Source organism: Pelodiscus sinensis, chromosome 18 (genome assembly GCF_052426305.1).
Source record: "Pelodiscus sinensis isolate ZL-2025 chromosome 18, ASM5242630v1, whole genome shotgun sequence".
Lineage (NCBI taxonomy): Eukaryota > Metazoa > Chordata > Testudines > Trionychidae > Pelodiscus > Pelodiscus sinensis.
In genome coordinates this window covers 4,084,102-4,105,225 of record NC_143069.1, presented here as the reverse complement: position 1 = coordinate 4,105,225, position 21,124 = coordinate 4,084,102, and the positions used below count along the sequence as shown (strand labels likewise).

Below are 21,124 nucleotides of genomic sequence, written 5' to 3'. Positions count from 1 at the left end.
AGGATAACACCTTGGGCTTGGGAGCAGGACAAAGCAGGAGGCGGGGCTGCCTGGGGGCGGTGAGCAGTGGCTGGGGGTGTGAGTTAGTTTTTGGCTGTGGGGGGAGCAGGGAGCCTAGCTGGCCTGGGGGGCCGGGGCCCAGAGCTGGGGCTCTGGGCCCCCCTACCCCGAGATGGATTGTGCTGAATGCTCCTGGGTCCTGTAACAAGACGCCTGAGCTACGCAGTGTCCCAGTGAACCAATAAACCTGTTCTACTTGCCGGCTGACAGTTACGTCTGGCTGCGGATGGGGGTGCAGGGCTCCCCCTCCCCCAGGCCTCCTGCTCCCCCCAAAGCCTGGAGTCCCAGCTGTCCCCAGCCACAGTGCCCCAGCCCCTCCAGGCACCCCCATTCTCCCCAGAATGTCCCTGAAGGGATGGCCGCAGCTCCCCCCAAGCAGGCCCAGCTGGGGTTCGTGGAGAGGGGGCAGAGTCGGAGTTAGGTGATGGGGGAGGGACCAGACACAAGGGGGTCCATAGCCAGTCCACTTTAGGGGTCCTGCTTCCCCATGTGGAAGTTTCCCTGCCCCCGCCCCCACTGTATTGGGGGATGGGGTGTATAGGACCCACGGCTGTGGAGGGTGAGTGAGGGGGGCATAGGGCTAGCTGTGGGGGGATGGGGGATGCAGGACCAATGGTTGTGGGGGGGACAGGGCTGGCTGTAGGGGGCATGGGGTGTGGAGAACCCATGGCTGGGGGTGGGTAGGTGAGGGGGGCACAGGGCTGGCTGTGGGGGGCATGGGGTTGTGCAGGACCCATGGCTGGGGGTGGGTGGGTGAGGGGGGCACAGGGCTGGCTGTGGGGGGGTGGGGTTGTGCAGGACCCATGGCTGGGGGTGGGTAGGTGAGGGGTGCACAGGGCTCACTGTGGGGTGGGGGGTGCAGGAGCAATGGCCGTGGGGGGCAGATGGGGGGGGTCATGCAAGTCAAATGGCATCAGGGTCCTGAGTGTGAGCCCCCCGCTTCCGTCGGCAGCTTCACTGACCCCCTCCCCCTCCTGTGCCCCTCCAGCCGAGCCAGTGACCGCCCGGCTCAAGGAGCTGCAGCTGCAGCGGGATGACTTTGAGATCTTGAAGGTGATCGGGCGCGGCGCGTTCAGCGAGGTGAGCAGGGGCAAGCCGCTGGCACGGCCACGGAGCTGCCGGCACGCCAGGCCGCCGGATCAACGCCTCCCCGGGGCTGCAGAGGGAGCCCAGCCCCGGCCTTGTGGGTGTGTGGGGGGGGGAGGAGAGGGGTGGTCTGTAGCTGCCATGGGTCCAACCCACTCAACAGAGTCCCTGCCCCAGGCCTCCCTGCTGCCACTGCCCAGCATGGTGCCCAGGCTGCCCCAGGAGCCTGGGCAGTGCTGGCGTTCTCCGTTCCCTAACTCGTCCAAGGGATCTAGAAACACGGTTTTGTGTCAAGACAACAAAGCTTTAAAACCCCCTTTGGGGCCAGGGAAAACGGGTTGTTTTCTTTGGAGCCTTTTTGAAGTTGAAAAGATGGAATGAAAGAAAAGGACAAGTGGGAATGAAAAATCAAATTGGCTGGCTTGGGAAATGGGGGAAAGGAACCTTTTGATTTCCCCCCCCCCCCCCCCGGAATGTTTGTTTTTATTTTTCTCTCCCCCCCCCAAAAAAACAATTGGGCAAAACTGATGTGCAGCGTGTTCCTGGGGTAGAAAAATGTTGCCCAGCTCTAGCTGTCAGTACTACACAAAAGGAAGGGTTCCTGTCCCCACTGCTCAACCTGTGGAACTCTCTGCTGGGGGATATTGTGAAGGCGAAGAGTATAGGCTTTGTCTACACTGGCAGGCTTTGTTGCCAAAAACATCCTTTTGGTGACAAAACGGTGAGAGCATTGTACACACTACAATGCAACTTTTGTCGGGAAAAACACCCAGTTTTGGTGACAAAAAGCTTCTACCCCTGCAAGAGACTTTTGTCTTTCCCCTCCCTTTATTGTCAACAAAGAGCCAGCATGGATTCTGCTGTTTGTTTTGTCGAGAGACCTGGCTTCTATCAGTATCCCACCATGCCTGCCTTGATGGCTGTGCTCAGTGTTTTGTGGTCTTTGCTGCCCTGCAGGCCTGCATTCCCCCCCCCTCCCCTTTCAAAGCTCCGGGAAGTATCTGACAGCTGAGTGAGCTGCTCCATTTGGGAAACAAAGGAAGAGCAAATCATTGGAGCGCTCCTGTTCTGCCCGGCTAGGGACACAGTGGCAGGCAGGCTGCTGCTGCAGGGGGGGGGGCTGGAGAGACGTCGGGGCTGCTTTGATGTTCCTCAGCCCAGGGAGCTCCCAGCACGACTCTTGATGCTGCTCCCGGCGGCTGAGGAGGCTGTGGGAGAACTCTGGGAGAATCCCAAGAAGCACAGGGATCAGCTCGGCTGTGCCACAGCACGGCCCTGTGGGATGCTTACCCACAATGCTTTGCTCTATTGTTGACAGAGTCAGGCTATTGGCTTAGCTGGGCCGTTGGCCTGCCCCTGTCTGGCTGCTGAGTCCAAGGGCCAGTCCTTCCCACTAGGTTTGCAGGTTCGATCCCTGTGTGCGCTGGCTTGGAGCCGGCCGAGTGCTGCAGAACCCAGCTGGGTGTAGTCTCTGCCCCGCTGCTTGGGCAGCATGTGACCAACGCAGGCCAACCCATGCCCCTGTGGCTGGTTGGGGGGGCCCTCTCCCGGTGCCCCACTTCATAAACTGGCACTGGCAGGTTGACCGGCTGGCTCCCTGCCCCCAGGGAGGTGGCACTGCAGCCCCCCAGCCCTGCACCCGCACCGTACCCTGGTCCCTAGACGCTGTCCTGGCTCTGTGAGCATCCCACTTTGGGCTCATGTTGCTGGTTATGCAGGGGTGGCAGGAGGCTGGCTCCGTCCCTGCTGGGCTGCACAGAGATACCCAGTTTGCCCCCCTCCCGCACTGGGGTGTCTCAGTGGCAGCCATGGGCCATGTCCCCCTCTCCCCCCGGCAGGTGGCGGTGGTGAAGATGAAGCGGACGTCGCAGGTGTACGCCATGAAGATCATGAACAAATGGGACATGCTGAAGCGAGGGGAGGTGGGTCAGCGGCGTGACCTGGGGGGCAGAGTGCGTCGTGTGGGGGAGCTGGGGGCTAATTCCCAATTGGGACCCAGGTGCTCTGAAGGTTTGGGTGGCCCCTCTCCAGGGCTGTTGCCCACCATTGCCACCAAGGTGGGAATGTTACCCACTGTTCCCCCATAGTGTGCCCCAGCTGTCACCCCCACCCTGCCCCCCACCATGGTACAGCCCAAATATCACCCCCCCACCCCTGTCCCCCACCATGGTATAGCCCAAATTTCACACCCACTCTTGGCATGCCCCACCCCTGCTCCCCACCATGGTACAGCCCAGCTGTCACCCCCACCCCTGCCCCCCACCATGGTACAGCCCAAATATCACCCCCCCCCACCCCTGCCCTCCACCATGGTATGGCCCAAATGTCACACCCACCCTTGGCATGCCCCATCCCTGCCCCCCACCATGGTGCATCCCAGCTGTCATCCCCACCCCTGCCCCCCACCATGGTATAGCCCAAATGTCACACCCACCCTTGGCATGCTCCACCCCTGCCCCCCACCATGGTACAACCCAGCTGTCACCCCCACCCATGGCATGCCCCATCCCTGCCCCCCCCCCATGGTACAACCCAGCTGTCACTCCCATCCATGGCATGTCTCACTCCTGCCCCCCCATGGTACGGCCCGTGGGCCCTGCTCTGCCCCCTGTGGCATGCCCCTGCCTGCCCTCGCCATCCCGGCGGCATGAGCAGACTCCCCAGGGGAGCAGGGAGGCGATTCCCCAGGGGACAGGGGGTGCAGGTCCCGCTGCAGGGATCCTGGGTCCTGCTCGGGGGGCGCCGGCTCCGGAGAGATGCGGGCAAAGTGGTGGGGTTAGAAGCCCTGCCTGGCAGCCAGCACCTCCGGGAGACTGGGGGGTCCTGTCCCTCGGTGCCAAGATGGGGCGCAGCCCTTGGGTCCTGGGCTCAGGCGAGCAGGGGCAGGCCTGGGGGCTGCAGCCAGACCCCCGCCGCCTGGACCCGTGGGCACAGCGTGAACCGGGGGCATCACGAACCCGAGGGGCGTGGGGGAGTCTCTGTCCCTGGCCCCCCCGCAGGCAAGATTTGGGGGGGGTTCCAAAGGACTGAGTGTGGGGCAAGCCCCATCAGAGCCCTGTGTCCCCACCCACTGGACCTACCCACTTCCCATGGCCCTGGCCCCTCCCCGGGCATGGCCCTGTGGCATTGTGCCGCCTGTCCACCTGTGGCATGGCCCTGTGCCCGGGGGGCAGGCGAGGGGGCAGAGCAGCTGCCCCTAGCCGCACAGGGGGGTCCCAAGGAGCCCCCTCCAGCTGGCTCAGGGACTCTCCCTCGGGGCAGGCGTCCTGTTTCCGGGAGGAGCGTGACGTGCTGGTGAACGGAGACAAGCGCTGGATCACACAGCTGCACTTCGCCTTCCAGGACGAGAACTACCTGGTGAGCCCAGGGGGCCGGGCACCGTGGGGGGCATGGAGCACGCAGGGGCTGGGCAGGGGACATGGACACTTGGGGGGGAGGACAGGGTGTCCTGGGCATGCTGGGGGCAGAGTCACAGGGAACATGGGGGCAGGGCAGGGGGGCAGGGGGCTGCAGTGGAGGGTGGGGGAGGAGGCAGGGGAACATGGGGGCGGGGCAGGGGGCTGCAGTGGAGGGTGGGGGGGAGGGTGGGGGGGGGAGAGAGGCAGCAGGGTGGGGGAGGAGGCAGGGGAACATGGGGGCGGGGCAGGGGGCTGCAGTGGAGGGTGGGGGAGGAGGCAGGGGAACATGGGGGCGGGGCAGGGGGCTGCAGTGGAGGGTGGGGGAGGAGGCAGGTGAGCATGGGGGCAGGCCAGGGGAATGCAGGGGGGGCAAAGGGCACGCTGGGGGTTGGGCACTTCTGCCAGCCTTTCCTTACCCTGCCGGCTTCACAGACCATCTGCCTAGGGACGGGCCAGTCCAGACCCTATAGACCCAGCAGCCTGGGGTCTCCATAGGGGCCACCCTGGGGCACAGCCTCTCCAGGCATATAGGGATCTGGCCTCTATACGGGACACAGAGGGAAAGGGCCATTCTGGGTCCTATAGCCTGCGAAGGAGATGCACACGGGGGCACGTCTACACTAGCCCCCAGTGCGAACGAGGGAGGCTAACGCAGGCGTTCGACGTTGCAAATCAAGCCGGGGATTTAAAGACGCTCGATTTGCATCTTCCCGGCCGGTCGCCATTTCTGAAATGTGCAAGTCCGGTCTGACTGCCCGTCCACACGCGCCGGGGCCCGGCCGCTCGGGTTAAAGCCCCGAGTTCGAACTTCCTTGCAGGGGGAATAGCCGGTAGTTCGAGCGAGGGCTTTAATTTAGTGTAGACGTACCCCTCTAGACTCTGTGGTCTGGCATGTCTCTAGGGAACATCTCCCAGAGCTCCTGCCACCAGCCAGGACTCCTGGCTCTGGGGGGAAGTGCAGTGTATGGGTTAGAGCTAGGGCGGTGAGCCAGGGGCTGGGTTCCCTGCCTGGCTTGGCGGGGGGGGGGGCATATCTAGTGTAGCTAACGCAGTGGGGGCCCGTCCTCCCGAGGGCTGCAGCCGCCCGCACGGTCTCCCCTGCAGCGCTGAGGCCGGCTCTCTGCTCCCCGCAGTACCTGGTGATGGACTATTACGTGGGGGGCGACCTCCTGACGCTGCTGAGCAAGTTCGGGGACCGCATCCCGCTGGACATGGCCCGCTTCTACCTGGCCGAGATGGTGCTGGCCATCGACTCCATCCACCGCCTGGGCTACGTGCACAGGTCGGGCGGGGGGTGGGGGCTGGTAGACAGCCAGGGATCGGGGTCCCAACTGGGCCCCCTCCCCCCTGGCCCCTTGCCCCATCCAGACCCCCGTCCCCCTCCCTCCCTCGGCCTCCAGCTCCAGCCAACCCCCCCCGGCCCCCACCTCCATCCAGACCCCCGTCCCCCTCCCTCCCTTGGCCTCCAGCTCCAGCCAACCCCCCCCGGCCCCCACCTCCATCCAGACCCCCGTCCCCCTCCCTCCCTCAGTCCCCGGCTCCAGCCAACCCCCCCCCCCGGCCCCCGGCTCCATCCAGACCCCCATCCCCCTCCCTCCCTCGGTCCCCGGCTCCAGCCAACCCCCCTGGCCCCTTGTCCCATCCAGACCCCCGTCCCCCTCCCTCCCTCGGCCCCCAGCTCCCGCCAACCCCCCCCGGCCCCTTGCCCCATCCAGACCCCCGGCCCCTTGCCCCATCCAGACCCCCGGCCCCCTCCCTCCCTCAGTCCCCGGCTCCAGCCAACCCTCCCCGGCCCCCGGCTCCATCCAGACCCCCGTCCCCCTCCCTCCCTCCCCCCAGCTCCAGCCAACCCTCCCCGGCCCCCGGCTCCATCCAGACCTCCGTCCCTCTCCATCCCTCGGACTCCTGCTCTAGCCAGACCCCTTCTCCCTCCTTCCCCCATCCCCCTGCTCCAGCCAGACCCCCATCCCCCTTGCTCCCCTGGCCCCTTTCTCCAGCCCACCTCCTCTTTGGAGATGTCCCAGATCCGCAGGCTGGGATAAACCCCCTGGCTTCACCGCCCCATGGGACCAAACCTCAGTGCCTTCACCCCCCATCACCCTCCCATGAGCGCCCCACAGCAAGCCAGCCTGGCTGGGACAACCACAGGGGCTGACACCCCCAGGGTCCCGCCCCTGGCTCGGGGAGGGCTCTGCCGGGGCTGGGAGAGCAGGGGGCTGAGGGGGTCACCACCAAGAACAGGGTGTTACAGCCGCTCCTCCTTCCAGTCCCCCCTGGTCCCTCCTCCCTGTTCCCGGCCCCCCCGCCACCTCCCGCACAGGGGTAGGTCCCGAATGTCCGGTGTCTCCTGGGTCTCCCCATGGGCAGTCAGCCGCGTGCGTGGGACCCGGCTCTCAACAAAGAGCAATCAGCCGCTCCCCGCCCCTTGAGCCAGGCCCCATGGAGGGGAAACTGAGGCACGCTCGGGATTCCTCCGAAACAGTACGAACATTCCCTGCGTTGTCACGGCGAGTCAAGGAGATTTTCCTGGGATGGATCCTTCCCACCTGCTAGGCCCCCTGCCCCGGGGGGCTGCTGTTAGGACCCAGCACTACAGGGGCCCGCTGCTCCCTCAGCCTGCAGCCCCGGGGTGGCGGCACTTGGCAGCTCATGTCGCCCGGATGCTCCCACATGGGGCTCTGGGCAACATCCCGGGTCCCAACCGAGGTCGGATCCCTTGGCTCTCGCCACCCGCCCTGCCCCCCACCCCCCGGCCCGTGGGGCTGGCTCTGCCCCGGGACCCCGACGCGCCTGGCTGAGCCAGAACAGCCGTAAACGCTGCCCTAGGTTCAGAATCGGCTCGCTGGGCTCCGGGCCCGGCTCCAAGGCACATGAGCCACGAGGCCGGGGAAGGGCCAGGGCCAGGCGAGGGGGCTGAGGAAAGCTCCCATGGACGGGGTGGGGGCGGTTCAGGGCAGCGCGAGGGATGGAGAGATGGACAGACGGATGGGGAGGATCCTGTGTTAGCGCCGTTTGATGGGGCCTCTGGCGACCTGCACGTGGGCCTGGCCGGGAGAGCGGGTGCCATCAGCACAGCCTGGGATGGGACATCTCCAGGCAGAACCCACCAGGTGGGAGAAGGGGAGAGAGAAGTGGCGTTTTGGCACCAGGGAGCGGGGCAGGGGCCCAGCAGGGGGCGCTATGGGGCAGGGAGCAGGGCAGGGGCTCAATAGGGGGTGCTGGGCTGCAGGGAGTGGGTTGGGGGCTCAGCAGGGGGCGCTGTGGGGCAGGGAGCGGGGTGGGAACACAGGCTTCAGGGAGTGGGGCAGGGGGCCCAGTAGGGGGCACTGTGGGGCAGGAGCAGGGTGGGAACTCAACAGGGGGCGCTATGGGGCAGGGAGCAGGTCAGGGGCCCAGCAGGGGGTGCTGTGGGGCAGGGAGTGGGGGCCCAGCAGGGGGTGCTGTGGGCAGGGAGTGGGGCAGGGGCTCAGCAGGAGGCGCTGTGGGGCAGGGAGTGGGGGCTCAGCAGGGGGCGCTGTGCTGCAGGGAGCAGGTTGGAGCCCAGCAGGGGGCGCTGTGGGGCAGCGGCTGGGGGCTCAGTAGGGGGCGCTGTCCCCTGGGCCCCACAGGGTGGGGAAAGCCCAGTCCTACACTTCCTGTCTCAAAGTTCTGTTCTGTCCCGAAGCTGCCCGGGCTCTGGGGCGGGGCGGGGCAGGAGGAAGCGAGCGCCCCCATTCCTGCCCCCCAATAGTGGCTCTTTCTTCCCACCCCCCAGGGACATCAAACCCGACAACATCCTGCTTGACCGCTGCGGCCACATCCGCCTGGCGGACTTCGGCTCCTGCCTCAAGCTGCGGGAGGACGGGACGGTGAGCGCGCTGGGGATCGGGGGGCCTATGGGGCTCAGGGCCCCATAGAGCTGGGGGGTGTCTGGGGCTGGGGGGGCGCTCCCTGTCCTCTGTCCCCACTGCGCCGCAGTGCAGGGAGGGAGCGGGACCCCGGCCCCAAGGACAAGCCGCTGAACCCCTCCTGCCCCGTCCTGCCAGGTCTGCTCCTCGGTGGCCGTGGGGACCCCCGATTACCTGTCCCCCGAGGTCCTGCGGGCCGTGGAGGACGGGAACCGCTCGTACGGCCCCGAGTGCGACTGGTGGTCCCTGGGCGTCTTCGCCTACGAGATGTTCTTCGGGCACACGCCCTTCTTCGCCGACTCCGTCGTCGAGACCTACGGCAAAATCATCCACTTCAAGGTGGGGTGGGGGACGGGCGAGGGGGCATGGTCTCCTGTGGGCCCCCCCACTATCAGGTGTCCCCTTGCTCCCTCATGGCGCCCTGCCCCACCTCCACCTGGCGCCCTGCCCCCCATCTCTGCCTAGCGCCCTGCCCCCCATCTCTAGCCTCAGCACCCTGCCCCATCTCCACCCAGCGCCCTGCCCCCCATCTCCACCCAGCACCCTGCCCCCATCTCCACCCAGCGCCCTGCCCCCATCTCCACCCAGCACCCTGCCCCCCATCTCCTCCCCAGCACCCTGCCCCCATCTCCTCCCAGTGCCCTGCCCCCCATTTCCAGCCTCAGAACCCTGCCCCCCATCTCCACCCAGCACCCTGCCCCATCTCCACCCAGCGCCCTGCCCCCCATCTCCACCCAGCACCCTGCCCCCATCTTCACCCAGCGCCCTGCCCCCCATCTCCACCCAGCACCCTGCCCCTCATCTCCATCCAGTGCCCTGCCCCTATCTTCATCTTCCTTTCCCCCACTCTCCACCCTGAGCCCCCTATCTCTGTGCACTCCCCGCCCCCTGGGGCCCCCATCTCCCCTGAGCTCCCCACTGCTATTCCAGGACCACTTCCGCTTCCCGCTTTCGGTGCCGGACGTGCCGGACGAGGCCCGGACCCTGATCCAAGGGCTGCTCTGCCCCCGGGAGACGCGGCTGGGCCAGAACGGGGCGCGGGACTTCCGGGAGCACCCCTTCTTCGCCGGCGTGGCCTGGGAGGGGCTGCGGGCCTGCACCCCGCCCTTCGCCCCCGAGTTCGCCAGCGCCACCGACACCTGCAACTTCGACGTGCTGGACGACGGCCTGACGGACATGGTGAGCGGGGGCGGGGTACGTGACCTTTCCTTTCTCCCCCTCCCCCCCGCGTCCGCCCCTCCCCCGCCCTCATGTACCCCCCGCCCTGTTCCCCCACCGCATCCCCACGACTGCCCCTCCCCCGGCCTCTATCCTTCCCCCCCCCGGTGTACCCCCAGCCCTGTTCCTCTGCCGCAGCCCCACAGCTGCCCCTCCCCCGCCCTCTACCCCTCCCCCCGCTGTGTACCCCCAGCCCTGTTCCCCCACCGCATCCCCACAGCTACCCCTCCCCCGTCCTCTACTCCTCCCCCTCCCTTTACCCCTCCCCCCGCTGTGTACCCCCAATCCTGTCCCCCCGGCCGTGTCCCCACAGCTGCCCCTCTCCCCCGCGTAGCCTCTGGCCTTCTCCCACATGGCGGTGCCCTCACCAAAATGACATGAACCACCCCCCTTCCCAATTGACCTTCCCTCTCTGCCCTCCCACCTACCCTGCCCACCCCCACGCCCACCTCTTGCATGGCATTGCATGGAGCCTGGGATCAGCTGCACACCAGCCTGGCTGTTGTTTGAGTGGCAGGGGTGTGGGGCGCCATGGGGCAGGGCTCAGAGCTAGTGAGGAATGTGGGACATTTAGTGGAGGCCTGGCTCAGGGTCAGTGGGGGCTATGGAGGGCAGGTTCAGGGGATGTGGGGGGCCATGGGGGACAGGGCTCAGGGGACGTGGGGGGCCATGGGGGGCAGGGCTTAGCAACATTGGGGGATGTGGGGGACCATGGGGGGGGGGGCAGGGCTCAGGGCCAGTGGGGGACGTGGGGGCAGGGCTTAGGGCCAGTGGGGGATGTGGGGGTCCATGGGGGGGCAGGGCTCAGGGCCAGTGGGGGATGTGGGAGGCCATGGGAGGCAGGACTCAGGTGACGTGGGGGGCCATGGGGGCAGGTGCTTGGCGCTGCGTGGGGCCCAGGGGCTTGCCCTGCCGGCAGTGGGGGCAGAGCCGTGGCCCCCGCAGTTCAGGGCCCCGCTCGGTGTCGCCCCAGGAAACGCTGTCGGACGTCATCGAGAGCTCCCCCCTGGGCGTGCAGCTGCCCTTCGTGGGCTTCTCCTACATCGGCACCTCCCTCAAGTAAGGGGGCTCTGGGGCCTGGCCCCTGTGGGGGGGCTAGCAGGGGCCTTGAGGGTTATGGGGCCTCCCCTCTGCCTGGTGTGACAGAGTGGGGGTGCTGTTACGTTCAGTCTTTGCTGGGCTGGGCTGTGTGTGTGCGTGCCTCAGTTTCCCCCCCCCCCAGCACTCTCTGCGTGACGGGGGAGAGGCGGAGGAAGACACCCCAGATGTGTACTGGGCCCAGACACAGGAGCAGGGCTGCCCCAGGCTGGGGGGTAGGGCCTGTGGGAAGAGCCAGTCTGGTCTGGGCTAGGGGGAGCGAGGCGGCTGAGAGCAGGAAAAGGGGGTGGGGGCCGGGGAGCAGCCCCCCCCCATAGGAATAAGGCGTCTGCCCTGCTCCGGTGCTAACATCAGCCCTGAGCTCCGCGGTGTCTTGCTGAGAATCTCGTGGGCTGCAGACGGGGGGGGGGGGCAGGGTCGGAGCCCCCCGACTCTCCGTGACACTCAACTTGCAGGGTCCGTGCCCAGACAGCCTGGCACCGCTGGAAACCAGCCCCTGCTTGGGGCCTGGATCCCCTTCCTTGGGCCTGGGGGAGCTCTAGCCGGGGCGTGAGGGGGGCGTGGGGGGCCCCAGTGGGGTGGGGCAGAGCCTGGGTGTGCTCGTCGGGGGTGGGGCAGGGGCTGGCCTGGGGAGGGCAGTGGGAGGGGAGGGGGGTCTGGGGTCTGGGGGGGTAGTGGGGAGCTGTGGCTGGCCTGGCAGAGCTGGGGGGCATGTGGTGGGGAAGGGGGCTGGGGCTGGTCTGTCAATGCCGGGCGGGTACGGGGGGGGGGGGGGCGGCTGGGACCGGCCTGGCAGGCTGCAGTGGGGAGGCTGGCCGGGCAGGGGTGGGGCACAGGGGGCTGGGGGCTGTCTGTGGGGTGTGCAGAGGTGCTGGGGGGCTGGGACCCAGAGCCCCCCGGGCCTCCGGGCCGGGCTGTGAGAGTCTCCCCCTCTCAGACAGAATGAGCCGGGCCAGAGGGGCCAGGACGTGACCATGGAGCTGGAGTGCGACCAGGGCCCCCCCCCACAGGAGCAGCCCCCCAACCTGCCCCCCGCAGACCTGGTAAGTGGCTGCCCCCGGGGACGCGATCGGCCCCTGCAGGCCCCCCCCAGCCCCCCGCTCACTCCCAGCCGGGGCGTCCTGCTCGCAGGGTTCCCTGCGGCGCCCCCAGCTGGTGCACGGCCCCCAGGCCTCGGTGCACATGGCGAGGTTTATTCCACACTGCCCAGCCCTGGGCTCCCCTCCCCCAGCTCGGCTGGTGCCCCTCAGCCCCGATCCCTGGCCCCCTGTCAGCTCAGTGCTGGGGAGGGGAGAGCGCTGCCCCCTCCCGCCAGGCCTCCCCCCACCAGCGCTGCCCCCTCCCGCCAGGCCTCCCCCCCCAGCGCTGCCCCCTCCCGCCAGGCCTCCCCCCGCCAGCGCTGCCCCCTCCCGCCAGGCCTCCCCCCACCAGCGCTGCCCCCTCCCGCCAGGCCTCCCCCCGCCAGCGCTGCCCCCTCCCGCCAGGCCTCCCCCCGCCAGCGCTGCCCCCTCCCGCCAGGCCTCCCCCCGCCAGCGCTGCCCCCTCCGCCAGGCCTCCCCCCACCAGCGCTGCCCCCTCCCGCCAGGCCTCCCCCCGCCAGCGCTGCCCCCTCCCGCCAGGCCTCCCCCCGCCAGCGCTGCCCCCTCCCGCCAGGCCTCCCCCCGCCAGCGCTGCCCCCTCCCGCCAGGCCTCCCCCTGCCCCCCAGCCCCCCCCGCTGCCCCCTCCCGCCAGGCCTGCCCCCGCCAGCGCTGCCCCCTCCCGCCAGGCCTCCCCCTGCCAGCGCTGCCCCCTCCCGCCAGGCCTGCCCCCCCCGCCAGCGCTGCCCCCTCCCGCCAGGCCTCCCCCCGCCAGCGCTGCCCCCTCCCGCCAGGCCTCCCCCCGCCAGCGCTGCCCCCTCCCGCCAGGCCTCCCCCCGCCAGCGCTGCCCCCTCCCGCCAGCACTGACCCCCCCCCCCACCAGGTGCCCGAGGGGCAGAGGCTGGATCTCGCTGCCTTCCTGGAGCTGCAGGCGGCCTTGGAGGCAGAGCTGCTCACCCGGGACGGGCTGCGGCAGGAGCTGAGCCGGGTCACAGCGGCCAACCGGTCCTTCGCCAGGTGAGGGCGGGGGCAGGGACCCCGAGGGGCTGTGGGCCATGGGGCAGGGACCCTGGGGGGCTGTGGGCCGTGGGGCAGGGACCCCCTGGGGTTATGGGCCGTGGAGCAGAGCTCCCCGGGGGGCCGGAGCTGCGGGCTGAGGTGCCAGCGCTGCCCCGGAGGCGGGCGATGGGCCGGCCAGCCAGCGGTGTCCGGGGGGGGGGGTCCGGGCTGGCTCGGCCCCCTGACGTCCCCGACGCCCCCCAGTCGCCTGCAGGAGGCCGAGAGCCGCAACCTGCAACTGGAAGCTCAGATTCAGCGATTGGAGGCGCAGCTGGAGGGGATGAAACTGCCCAGGCTGGAAGGCAAGTGCCCCCTGCGCCCCTCCCCCCACGGTCTGCTGCCCCGCCCTGCTCTCCCTCCCCCACCCTCCCCTCCCCCATCTGCTGCCCCACCCACCCTCCTCCTCCCCTCACTCTGCTGCCCCACCCTCCCCTCCCTCACCCCTCCAGCCTCTCCTTTCTGCCCTCCCGTCCCCTCCCCTCCCCTCCCCTCCCTCCACTCTCTGCTGCCCCTCCCGCCCCACCCGTCCTTCCTCTCTGCCCTACTCCCACGCCCTCATGCCTTACCCCCGCCCCCCCCAGCTCCATGCTGGCAGCGGGGTCCCCCTCAGCAGCCTGACCTCCGAGGGGCTTGTGGGGGGTTCCAGGCGGGTGGAGGGGACCAGAGCTGGGCAGCGAGGAATCGACCTGAGCAGGCGCAGGGCCCCTGGCAGTGCCCGCCCGGCCACCCCGCTCTGAGCTGGCTGGCGCCGTGGGGCTTGGTTCCCGGGGCCGGGGCTCTGCCTGGGCAGCCGAGTGCTCAGGGGGCAGGTTGCCGTGCTGCCGACCGGTGCCCGTACCCCTTCCTAGCCGGGGCTGCCGCCCCAGGGCCCGCGTGGGTGGGGGTATCATTCCCCTGGACCTCAGCCTGCCGGGGAGGGGCGGGAGGGGCTGTGCATGGCTTAGGGGGCCGAGGGGCCGTGTGGGGGGCAGCCTTGCGGGGCACTGGGCATGGCGGGGGGGCAGTTTCCAGGCCCGGCGGCCTGGGGGCACGGCTGCATGGCTGGCACTGGGGCCCCTCCCACGGCCCCGCACGGTCCCACCTCTCTCTTTTCCTTGCAGCTGCTGTGGGGCGGCCCCCGGGCTGCGCTGCCCCCTGGCTGTGCCGCACAGAGCACGCCGCTGATGTAAGCCTTGCTTGGGGGCACCGTCCGGAGGGGGGAGCCGAGGCCTGTCCCCCCTGTGCCGCCGCGGGAGGGCATGGGGCACTGCCCGGGGCTCCGCGCCCCGGCACAGGGTCAGAGAGCCGGGAGGCTCGGCCCGCCAGGCCAGGGCTGGGGGGAGAGCAGGGCCCAGTTCCCCCTGTGCCAGGGCTGGCGAGGTTTGTTCTGGGGCCAGCTGCCGGTGCCCCTGGCTGCCTGGCTCCGCGGGCCGCTGATCCGGGCATCTCCGCTTTCTCGTTCCAGCCAGGCGGCACCGTGGCAGCGCGGCTCTGTGACTACCCGCTTGTGGTACCTCTGTACCGCCACTTGCTGCTCTTTTCTAGGGTACGTCCGGCCCCTGCTCACCCGCCCGGCTGCTCACCCGCCCGCCCGGCCCTGCCTGGCTCCTCGCCCACCCGGCCCCCTGCTCACCCGCCCGGCTGCTCACCCGCCCGCCCGGCCCTGCCCGGCGCCTCGCCCACCCGGCCCCCTGCTCGCCCGCCCGGCCCTGCCCTGCCTGGCGCCTCGCCCACCTGGCCCCCTGCTCGCCCGCCCGCCTGGCCCTGCCCTGCCTGGCGCCTCGCCCACCTGGCCCCCTGCTCGCCCGCCCGCCTGGCCCTGCCCTGCCCGGCGCCTCGCCCACCCGGCCCCCTGCTCGCCCGCCCGCCCTGCCCTGCCCGGCGCCTCGCCCACCCGGCCCCCTGCTCGCCCGCCCGCCCTGCCCTGCCCGGCGCCTCGCCCACCCGGCCCCCTGCTCGCCCGCCCGCCCGGCCCTGCCCGGCGCCTCGCCCACCCGGCCCCCTGCTCGCCCGCCCGCCCGGCCCTGCCCTGCCCGGCGCCTCGCCCACCCGGCCCCCTGCTCGCCCGCCCGCCCTGCCCTGCCCGGCGCCTCGCCCACCCGGCCCCCTGCTCACCCGCCCGGCCCTGCCCGGCGCCTCGCCCACCCGGCCCCCTGCTCGCCCGCCCGCCCGGCCCTGCCCGGCGCCTCGCCCACCCGGCCCCCTGCTCACCCGCCCGCCCGGCCCTGCCCGGCGCCTCGCCCACCCGGCCCCCTGCTCACCCGCCCGGCCCTGCCCTGCCCGGCGCCTCGCCCACCCGGCCCCCTGCTCACCCGCCCGCCCTGCCCTGCCCGGCGCCTCGCCCACCCGGCCCCCTGCTCGCCCGCCCGCCCTGCCCTGCCTGGCGCCTCGCCCACCCGGCCCCCTGCTCACCCGCCCGCCCGGCCCTGCCTGGCGCCTCGCCCACCCGGCCCCCTGCTCGCCCGCCCGCCCTGCCCTGCCCGGCGCCTCGCCCACCCGGCCCCCTGCTCACCCGCCCGCCCTGCCCTGCCCGGCGCCTCGCCCACCCGGCCCCCTGCTCACCCGCCTGGCCCTGCCCTGCCTGGCACCTCACCCACCCGGCCCCCTGCTCACCCGCCCAGCCCTGCCCTGCCTGGCGCCTCGCCCACCCGGCCCCCTGCTCACCCGCCTGGCCCTGCCCTGCCTGGCACCTCACCCACCCGGCCCTGCCCTGCCTGGCGCCTCGCCCACCCGGCCCCCTGCTCACCCGCCCGGCCCCCGCCCTGCTCTCTGCACCTGCTGCCCTGCTCTGAGCCTGACTCTGTGGCTGCTGCTCAGCTTCTCGTCCACCTGCTCTCTGTGCCCCCCGCCTGGCTCCTCCCCCGCCCCCGGCTCTGTGCCCCCCGCCTGGCTCCCCCCGCCCCCGGCTCTGTGCCCCCCGCCTGGCTCCTCCCCCGCCCCCGGCTCTGTGCCCCCCGCCTGGCTCCTCCCCCGCCCCCGGCTCTGTGCCCCCCGCCTGGCTCCTCCCCCGCCCCCGGCTCTGTGCCCCCCGCCTGGCTCCTCCCCCGCCCCCGGCTCTGTGCCCCCCGCCTGGCTCCTCCCCCGCCCCCGGCTCTGTGCCCCCCGCCTGGCTCCTCCCCCGCCCCCGGCTCAGTGCCCCCCGCCTGGCTCCTCCCCCGCCCCCGGCTCTGTGCCCACTGCCCAGCTCTGCGTCCCCCTCGTCCGGCTCCTCCTTTTCGGCTCAGGGGCAGCTTGTGCCGGTGGCATCTGCACTCTGTGCCCACGGCCCCGGGGCTTCCCCATGACTAAGCCCCCTGTTGCCCCCAGGCCCTGCTAGCGCCCCCTGCTGGATGGCAGCCCGATGGCCATTGCCTGACTATTGGTCCCCGCCCTGTGCCACCCCTCCTCCCTGCCCCCAGAGCCCTTTGGGGGGCACAGAGCCCCCCTTCCTCAGCAGCCCCCAGGGAAGGGGCAGAGCTGCGGCTGGAGGTGGTGGGGGGAGAGGTGACCCGGAGCCCCGAGGGGCAGGGCTCAGGCCTGCCAGCACCGACAAGAACCCCCCCTCACCGGGGCAGGGGAGCGACCTGCCTCCCAGCCCCCCTGCTGCTACCCCCCCACCTGGGTCCCCTGGGGGGGGGTTGAGCATGAGGGTCCCTCTAGGGGGCGCTGGCTCTGCTCTGGCCCGGGGCAGGGAAGGGGACGTGGGGCCTGTCCCCACGAGGGGGCGCACTGGGATTCACAGCTGGCTGGGGGGGTAGGAAGGGAAGAATGAGCTGGGGGGGGGCTCTGCCCCCTGGGCCCCCGCTGACGGTGCGTTTCCCTCCCAGGTACCTAGGCCCTGCATCGCCAAGGCGGGATACTTGCTGCTTTGTTCCGGCGGCTTCAGGCTGGCAGCACCCGGCCCGCGCCCGGGGGAGCCGTCCTGAGGGGGGCTGGGTGTTAACCCCACTGCCCCTGCCTGCCGACCCCTGGCCAGGACCTCGGGGGAGCCTCCCCCCCGTCCTTCCCGGGAGACCGCGCACCCCGAGCCCAGCCAGGAGCAGAGCCGGGGGGGCCCGCAGGTCCCTTGGCCCCCCAAGACAGACTGTGGGGTTCAGGCCCCTCCCACCGTGGGGAGATCCTCTGGCCCATCCGCTCCTGGGCTTGCCCTGGCCTGTGGCTGCTGGCTGGGCGTGTCAGCACCTGCCCACTGGCCCACTGGCCACCCCACTGCAGACCCCTGCTCCCCCTGTCTTGCCAGGCCCCGGGGCCTCCCCCTCCCTCCGTTCAGCAGCTGGGGAAACTGAGGCGGAGCAAGAGGAGGAGAGTCACCCACGGATACACAGGACTCGGGAGCAGAACTGACGAAAGCCGCCAGGAGGCCTGGCTCCCAGCCCCCCTGCTCTACCCACTAGACCCGACTCCCCTCCCACAGCTGGGGAGAGAACCCAGAAGGCCTGGCTCCCGGCCCCCCTGCTCTACCCACTAGACCCGACTCCCCTCCCACACCTGGGGAGAGACCCCAGAAGGCCTGGCTCCCGGCCCCCCCTGCTCTACCCACTAGACCCGACTCCCCTCCCACAGCTGGGGAGAGACCCCAGAAGGCCTGGCTCCCGGCCCCCCTGCTCTACCCACTAGACCCGACTCCCCTCCCACAGCTGGGGAGAGACCCCAGAAGGCCTGGCTCCCGGCCCCCCCTGCTCTACCCACTAGACCCGACTCCCCTCCCACAGCTGGGGAGAGACCCCAGAAGGCCTGGCTCCCGGCCCCCCTGCTCTACCCACTAGACCCGACTCCCCTCCCACAGCTGGGGAGAGACCCCAGAAGGCCTGGCTCCCGGCCCCCCTGCTCTACCCACTAGACCCGACTCCCCTCCCACAGCTGGGGAGAGACCCCAGAAGGCCTGGCTCCCGGCCCCCCTGCTCTACCCACTAGACCCGACTCCCCTCCCACAGCTGGGGAGAGAACCCAGAAGGCCTGGCTCCCGGCCCCCTGCTCTACCCACTAGACCCGACTCCCCTCCCACAGCTGGGGAGAGACCCCAGAAGGCCTGGCTCCCGGCCCCCCTGCTCTACCCACTAGACCCGACTCCCCTCCCACAGCTGGGGAGAGACCCCAGAAGGCCTGGCTCCCGGCCCCCCTGCTCTACCCACTAGACCCGACTCCCCTCCCACAGCTGGGGAGAGACCCCAGAAGGCCTGGCTCCCGGCCCCCCTGCTCTACCCACTAGACCCGACTCCCCTCCCACAGCTGGGGAGAGACCCCAGAAGGCCTGGCTCCCGGCCCCCTGCTCTACCCACTAGACCCGACTCCCCTCCCACAGCTGGGGAGAGAACCCAGAAGGCCTGGCTCCCGGCCCCCCTGCTCTACCCACTAGACCCGACTCCCCTCCCACAGCTGGGGAGAGACCCCAGAAGGCCTGGCTCCCGGCCCCCTGCTCTACCCACTAGACCCGACTCCCCTCCCACAGCTGGGGAGAGACCCCAGAAGGCCTGGCTCCCGGCCCCCTGCTCTACCCACTAGACCCGACTCCCCTCCCACAGCTGGGGAGAGACCCCAGAAGGCCGGGCTCCCGGCCCCCCTGCTCTACCCACTAGACCCGACTCCCCTCCCACAGCTGGGGAGAGACCCCAGAAGGCCGGGCTCCCGGCCCCCCTGCTCTACCCACTAGACCCGACTCCCCTCCCACAGCTGGGGAGAGACCCCAGAAGGCCTGGCTCCCGGCCCCCCTGCTCTACCCACTAGACCCGACTCCCCTCCCACAGCTGGGGAGAGACCCCAGAAGGCCGGGCTCCCGGCCCCCCTGCTCTACCCACTAGACCCGACTCCCCTCCCACAGCTGGGGAGAGACCCCAGAAGGCCTGGCTCCCGGCCCCCCTGCTCTACCCACTAGACCCGACTCCCCTCCCACAGCTGGGGAGAGACCCCAGAAGGCCTGGCTCCCGGCCCCCCTGCTCTACCCACTAGACCCGACTCCCCTCCCACAGCTGGGGAGAGACCCCAGAAGGCCGGGCTCCTGGCCCCCCTGCTCTACCCACTAGACCCGACTCCCCTCCCACAGCTGGGGAGAGACCCCAGAAGGCCGGGCTCCCGGCCCCTGCCCCTTTAGTCCCCAGGTTCCTTCTAAGACACGTGTCACTTTGAAGCGGCCCCAATCCTCAGGGGTGACGTGAGGGTTATGCCCGGGGGTGGTGCCCCCCCCAACTGATCACTGCTTCCCTGGGAGCCTGGTGCTACCTAGCCCCCCAGCCCAGCCCCCAGTGCCCCAGCAGTGCCCCCCGACCCCCCTCCCAGCTCCCTTTGCCCTTGTGATCCTGGGTCCTTCGGCACTGGCCTTGCCCCCCCCCCCGTTCCATGGGGGGGGAGGAGCCCGGGGGAGGGGCCGGTGGGGCCGTGCCGCGATGCAGCCCTGCCCGAAGGGAGCCGCAAGGTGGCGACAGCCAGGGAGGGGCCCTGCTGCCCTCGTAGTGCCACGCCGGGACCGCCCCAGCCCCCGGCCCAGCCGTGGCACGGCTGTTACAGGCCCATTGGATGCTGCTCAATCCCCCGCTGACCCGCCCTCTGCCATGGGGGGCCCCAGTGACCCCCCTCCCCCCAGCCACCCGCCCCGCTAGTAATTTATTTCCAGAGTTGGCATCAGCCCCCCCGCACGGCCCACGGGCGCCCTGCCCCCTGCCACCCTTCACTGCACACCTGGGGCGCTCGGGGGCGGGGCCTGGGCTAGTTTGCACTTTGACCTTGTTAATTTATAGCCACCTGCTCCCGCCCCCCCACGTGTATTTATTGGCCCGCGGCGGGTCGAGGCGACGAGGGACCCGGCGCGGAGCCTTTGTCTGAACCATGGCGACTAAATAAACCGGAATTCGTCCCCGGGGCAGAGCCTGGTGCCAGCCGTGTGTGACGGGGTGGGGGGGACAAGGGTGCCACTTGCTGGGGGGGGACAAGGGTCAGCACAGCCCCCTTGCCAGACAGCCAGCAGACGGGGGCGGGGGAGCTGAGCTCCAGGCGCCAGGGCACTGGCTCTGGCACACACAACTCATGGGGCACATGCCAGGATGGTGCGCTGGGCCTGGCCCCATTTGGAGGGCATGGCCCAGTTTTGGGGTTCCCTGACCCCGCCCCCGTGGGGCTGGAGCAGGCAGCTGTACCATGGGAAGGGCCCGTCCTGCCAGAGCAGGGGGTGCAGGTGCCTGGGCTGCCCCCAGGGGGCGGTTGGCAGGCGCAGAGGCGCCCCCTCCTGGCAGAGCGAGGTGCTGCTGCTCTAGACTATTGCGCCCCCAGGCTGAGCCTGGCTACGGCCCAAGGGGCTGACGCGTCACCCGTAGGCCATGGCAAGGCAAGGGGCTGGTGCATGGGGGGGGGGGGCAAAACCAGGCTGCCTGGCCCATGGGCAGTGGCTAGCACCTCCCAGGACAGCGCCAGCCAGGCGTGGACATGGGAATGGCCCCAGAGCACACACTGCTCTTATATGACCCCCCCCCCATATATCCCCCCCGTTCCACCCCAGGTACCTCCCACCAAGCACCCCCATGCACAGCCTCTGGGCCCCCCTTCTTGTCCAGGCTCAGGGGACACCCCAGGGAGACCCACGCAGGAGGGTGATGCTGGAAAAGGGGGGCAGCCACAAGGAGCCCACAGCCGGGTTGGCAGGGGCTGTGGGTCGGGAGTGAGGGGCACTGGCAGGGCCAGGCTGGCAGGGGCTGTGGGTCGGGAGTGGGGGGCACTGGCAGGGCCAGGCTGGCAGGGGCTGTGGGTCGGGAGTGGGGGGCACTGGCAGGGCCAGGCTGGCAGGGGCTGTGGGTCGGGAGTGGGGGGCACCGGCAGGGCCAGGCTGGCAGGGGCTGTCCATGGAGAGTGATGGGCACAGGGGGGAACCCCAAGGCAGACTGTGTTTCCAAGCCCAGCGCAGCCCCTGGCCTGGGCTCCGAGTGGGTCAATTCCCACCCCAAGGCCGTGGGGCAAGTCCCTGTTGGGCGCCCCTGGGTGCCGGGCGGCAGCCAGCGGTGGCAGAAGCCCGTAGGCCAGGGGCTGCTGAGCCTGCTGTGGTCCCAGGCCCCATCACACTGGGTAGGGCCCCAGATTTTTAATGGGAGAAACACCCTGGCCCTGCCCCCAGGCTCCACCCCGCACTGCCCTTCCCCCCACCCCCTGTGCACTCTTGCTCATTTTCACCAGGCTGGGGCAGAGGGGTTCAGCGTGTGGGGAGGACTCCAGGGGGGTGAGGGCTCTGGAGTGGGGCTGCCCTGCTTCCCAGGCTCCCTGCATGCCGCGTAGCCCAACCCACAGCAGGGCCAGCTCCTCCC

The 21,124-nt window shown here is 70.5% G+C and overlaps 1 protein-coding gene across 7 annotated transcripts in view; it reads left to right on the top strand.

Annotated features, from left to right (window-relative positions):
- Window positions 1-19,695, top strand: part of DMPK (DM1 protein kinase) — a 33,669-nt gene extending 13,974 nt beyond the window's left edge. The window contains exons 2-15 of one of the 7 annotated variants that reach the window (XM_089769923.1): window positions 1,049-1,140; window positions 2,985-3,068; window positions 4,408-4,503; window positions 5,678-5,826; window positions 8,299-8,392; window positions 8,570-8,770; window positions 9,362-9,610; window positions 10,623-10,708; window positions 11,685-11,790; window positions 12,709-12,842; window positions 13,089-13,186; window positions 13,985-14,049; window positions 14,333-14,409; window positions 16,670-19,695. In XM_089769923.1, coding sequence (XP_089626049.1) covers window positions 1,049-1,140; window positions 2,985-3,068; window positions 4,408-4,503; window positions 5,678-5,826; window positions 8,299-8,392; window positions 8,570-8,770; window positions 9,362-9,610; window positions 10,623-10,708; window positions 11,685-11,790; window positions 12,709-12,842; window positions 13,089-13,186; window positions 13,985-14,049; window positions 14,333-14,409; window positions 16,670-17,186 — 2,048 coding nt within the window. In that variant the 3' untranslated portion in view covers window positions 17,187-19,695. Of the gene's footprint in view, window positions 1-1,048; window positions 1,141-2,984; window positions 3,069-4,407; window positions 4,504-5,677; window positions 5,827-8,298; window positions 8,393-8,569; window positions 8,771-9,361; window positions 9,626-10,622; window positions 10,709-11,684; window positions 11,791-12,708; window positions 12,843-13,088; window positions 13,187-13,984; window positions 14,050-14,328; window positions 14,410-16,669 lie in introns of all 7 variants that reach the window. The other 6 variants (XM_089769922.1, XM_089769924.1, XM_089769925.1 and 3 more) reach the window with 6 other exon arrangements.
- The last annotated feature ends 1,429 nt before the right edge of the window (window positions 19,696-21,124 follow it).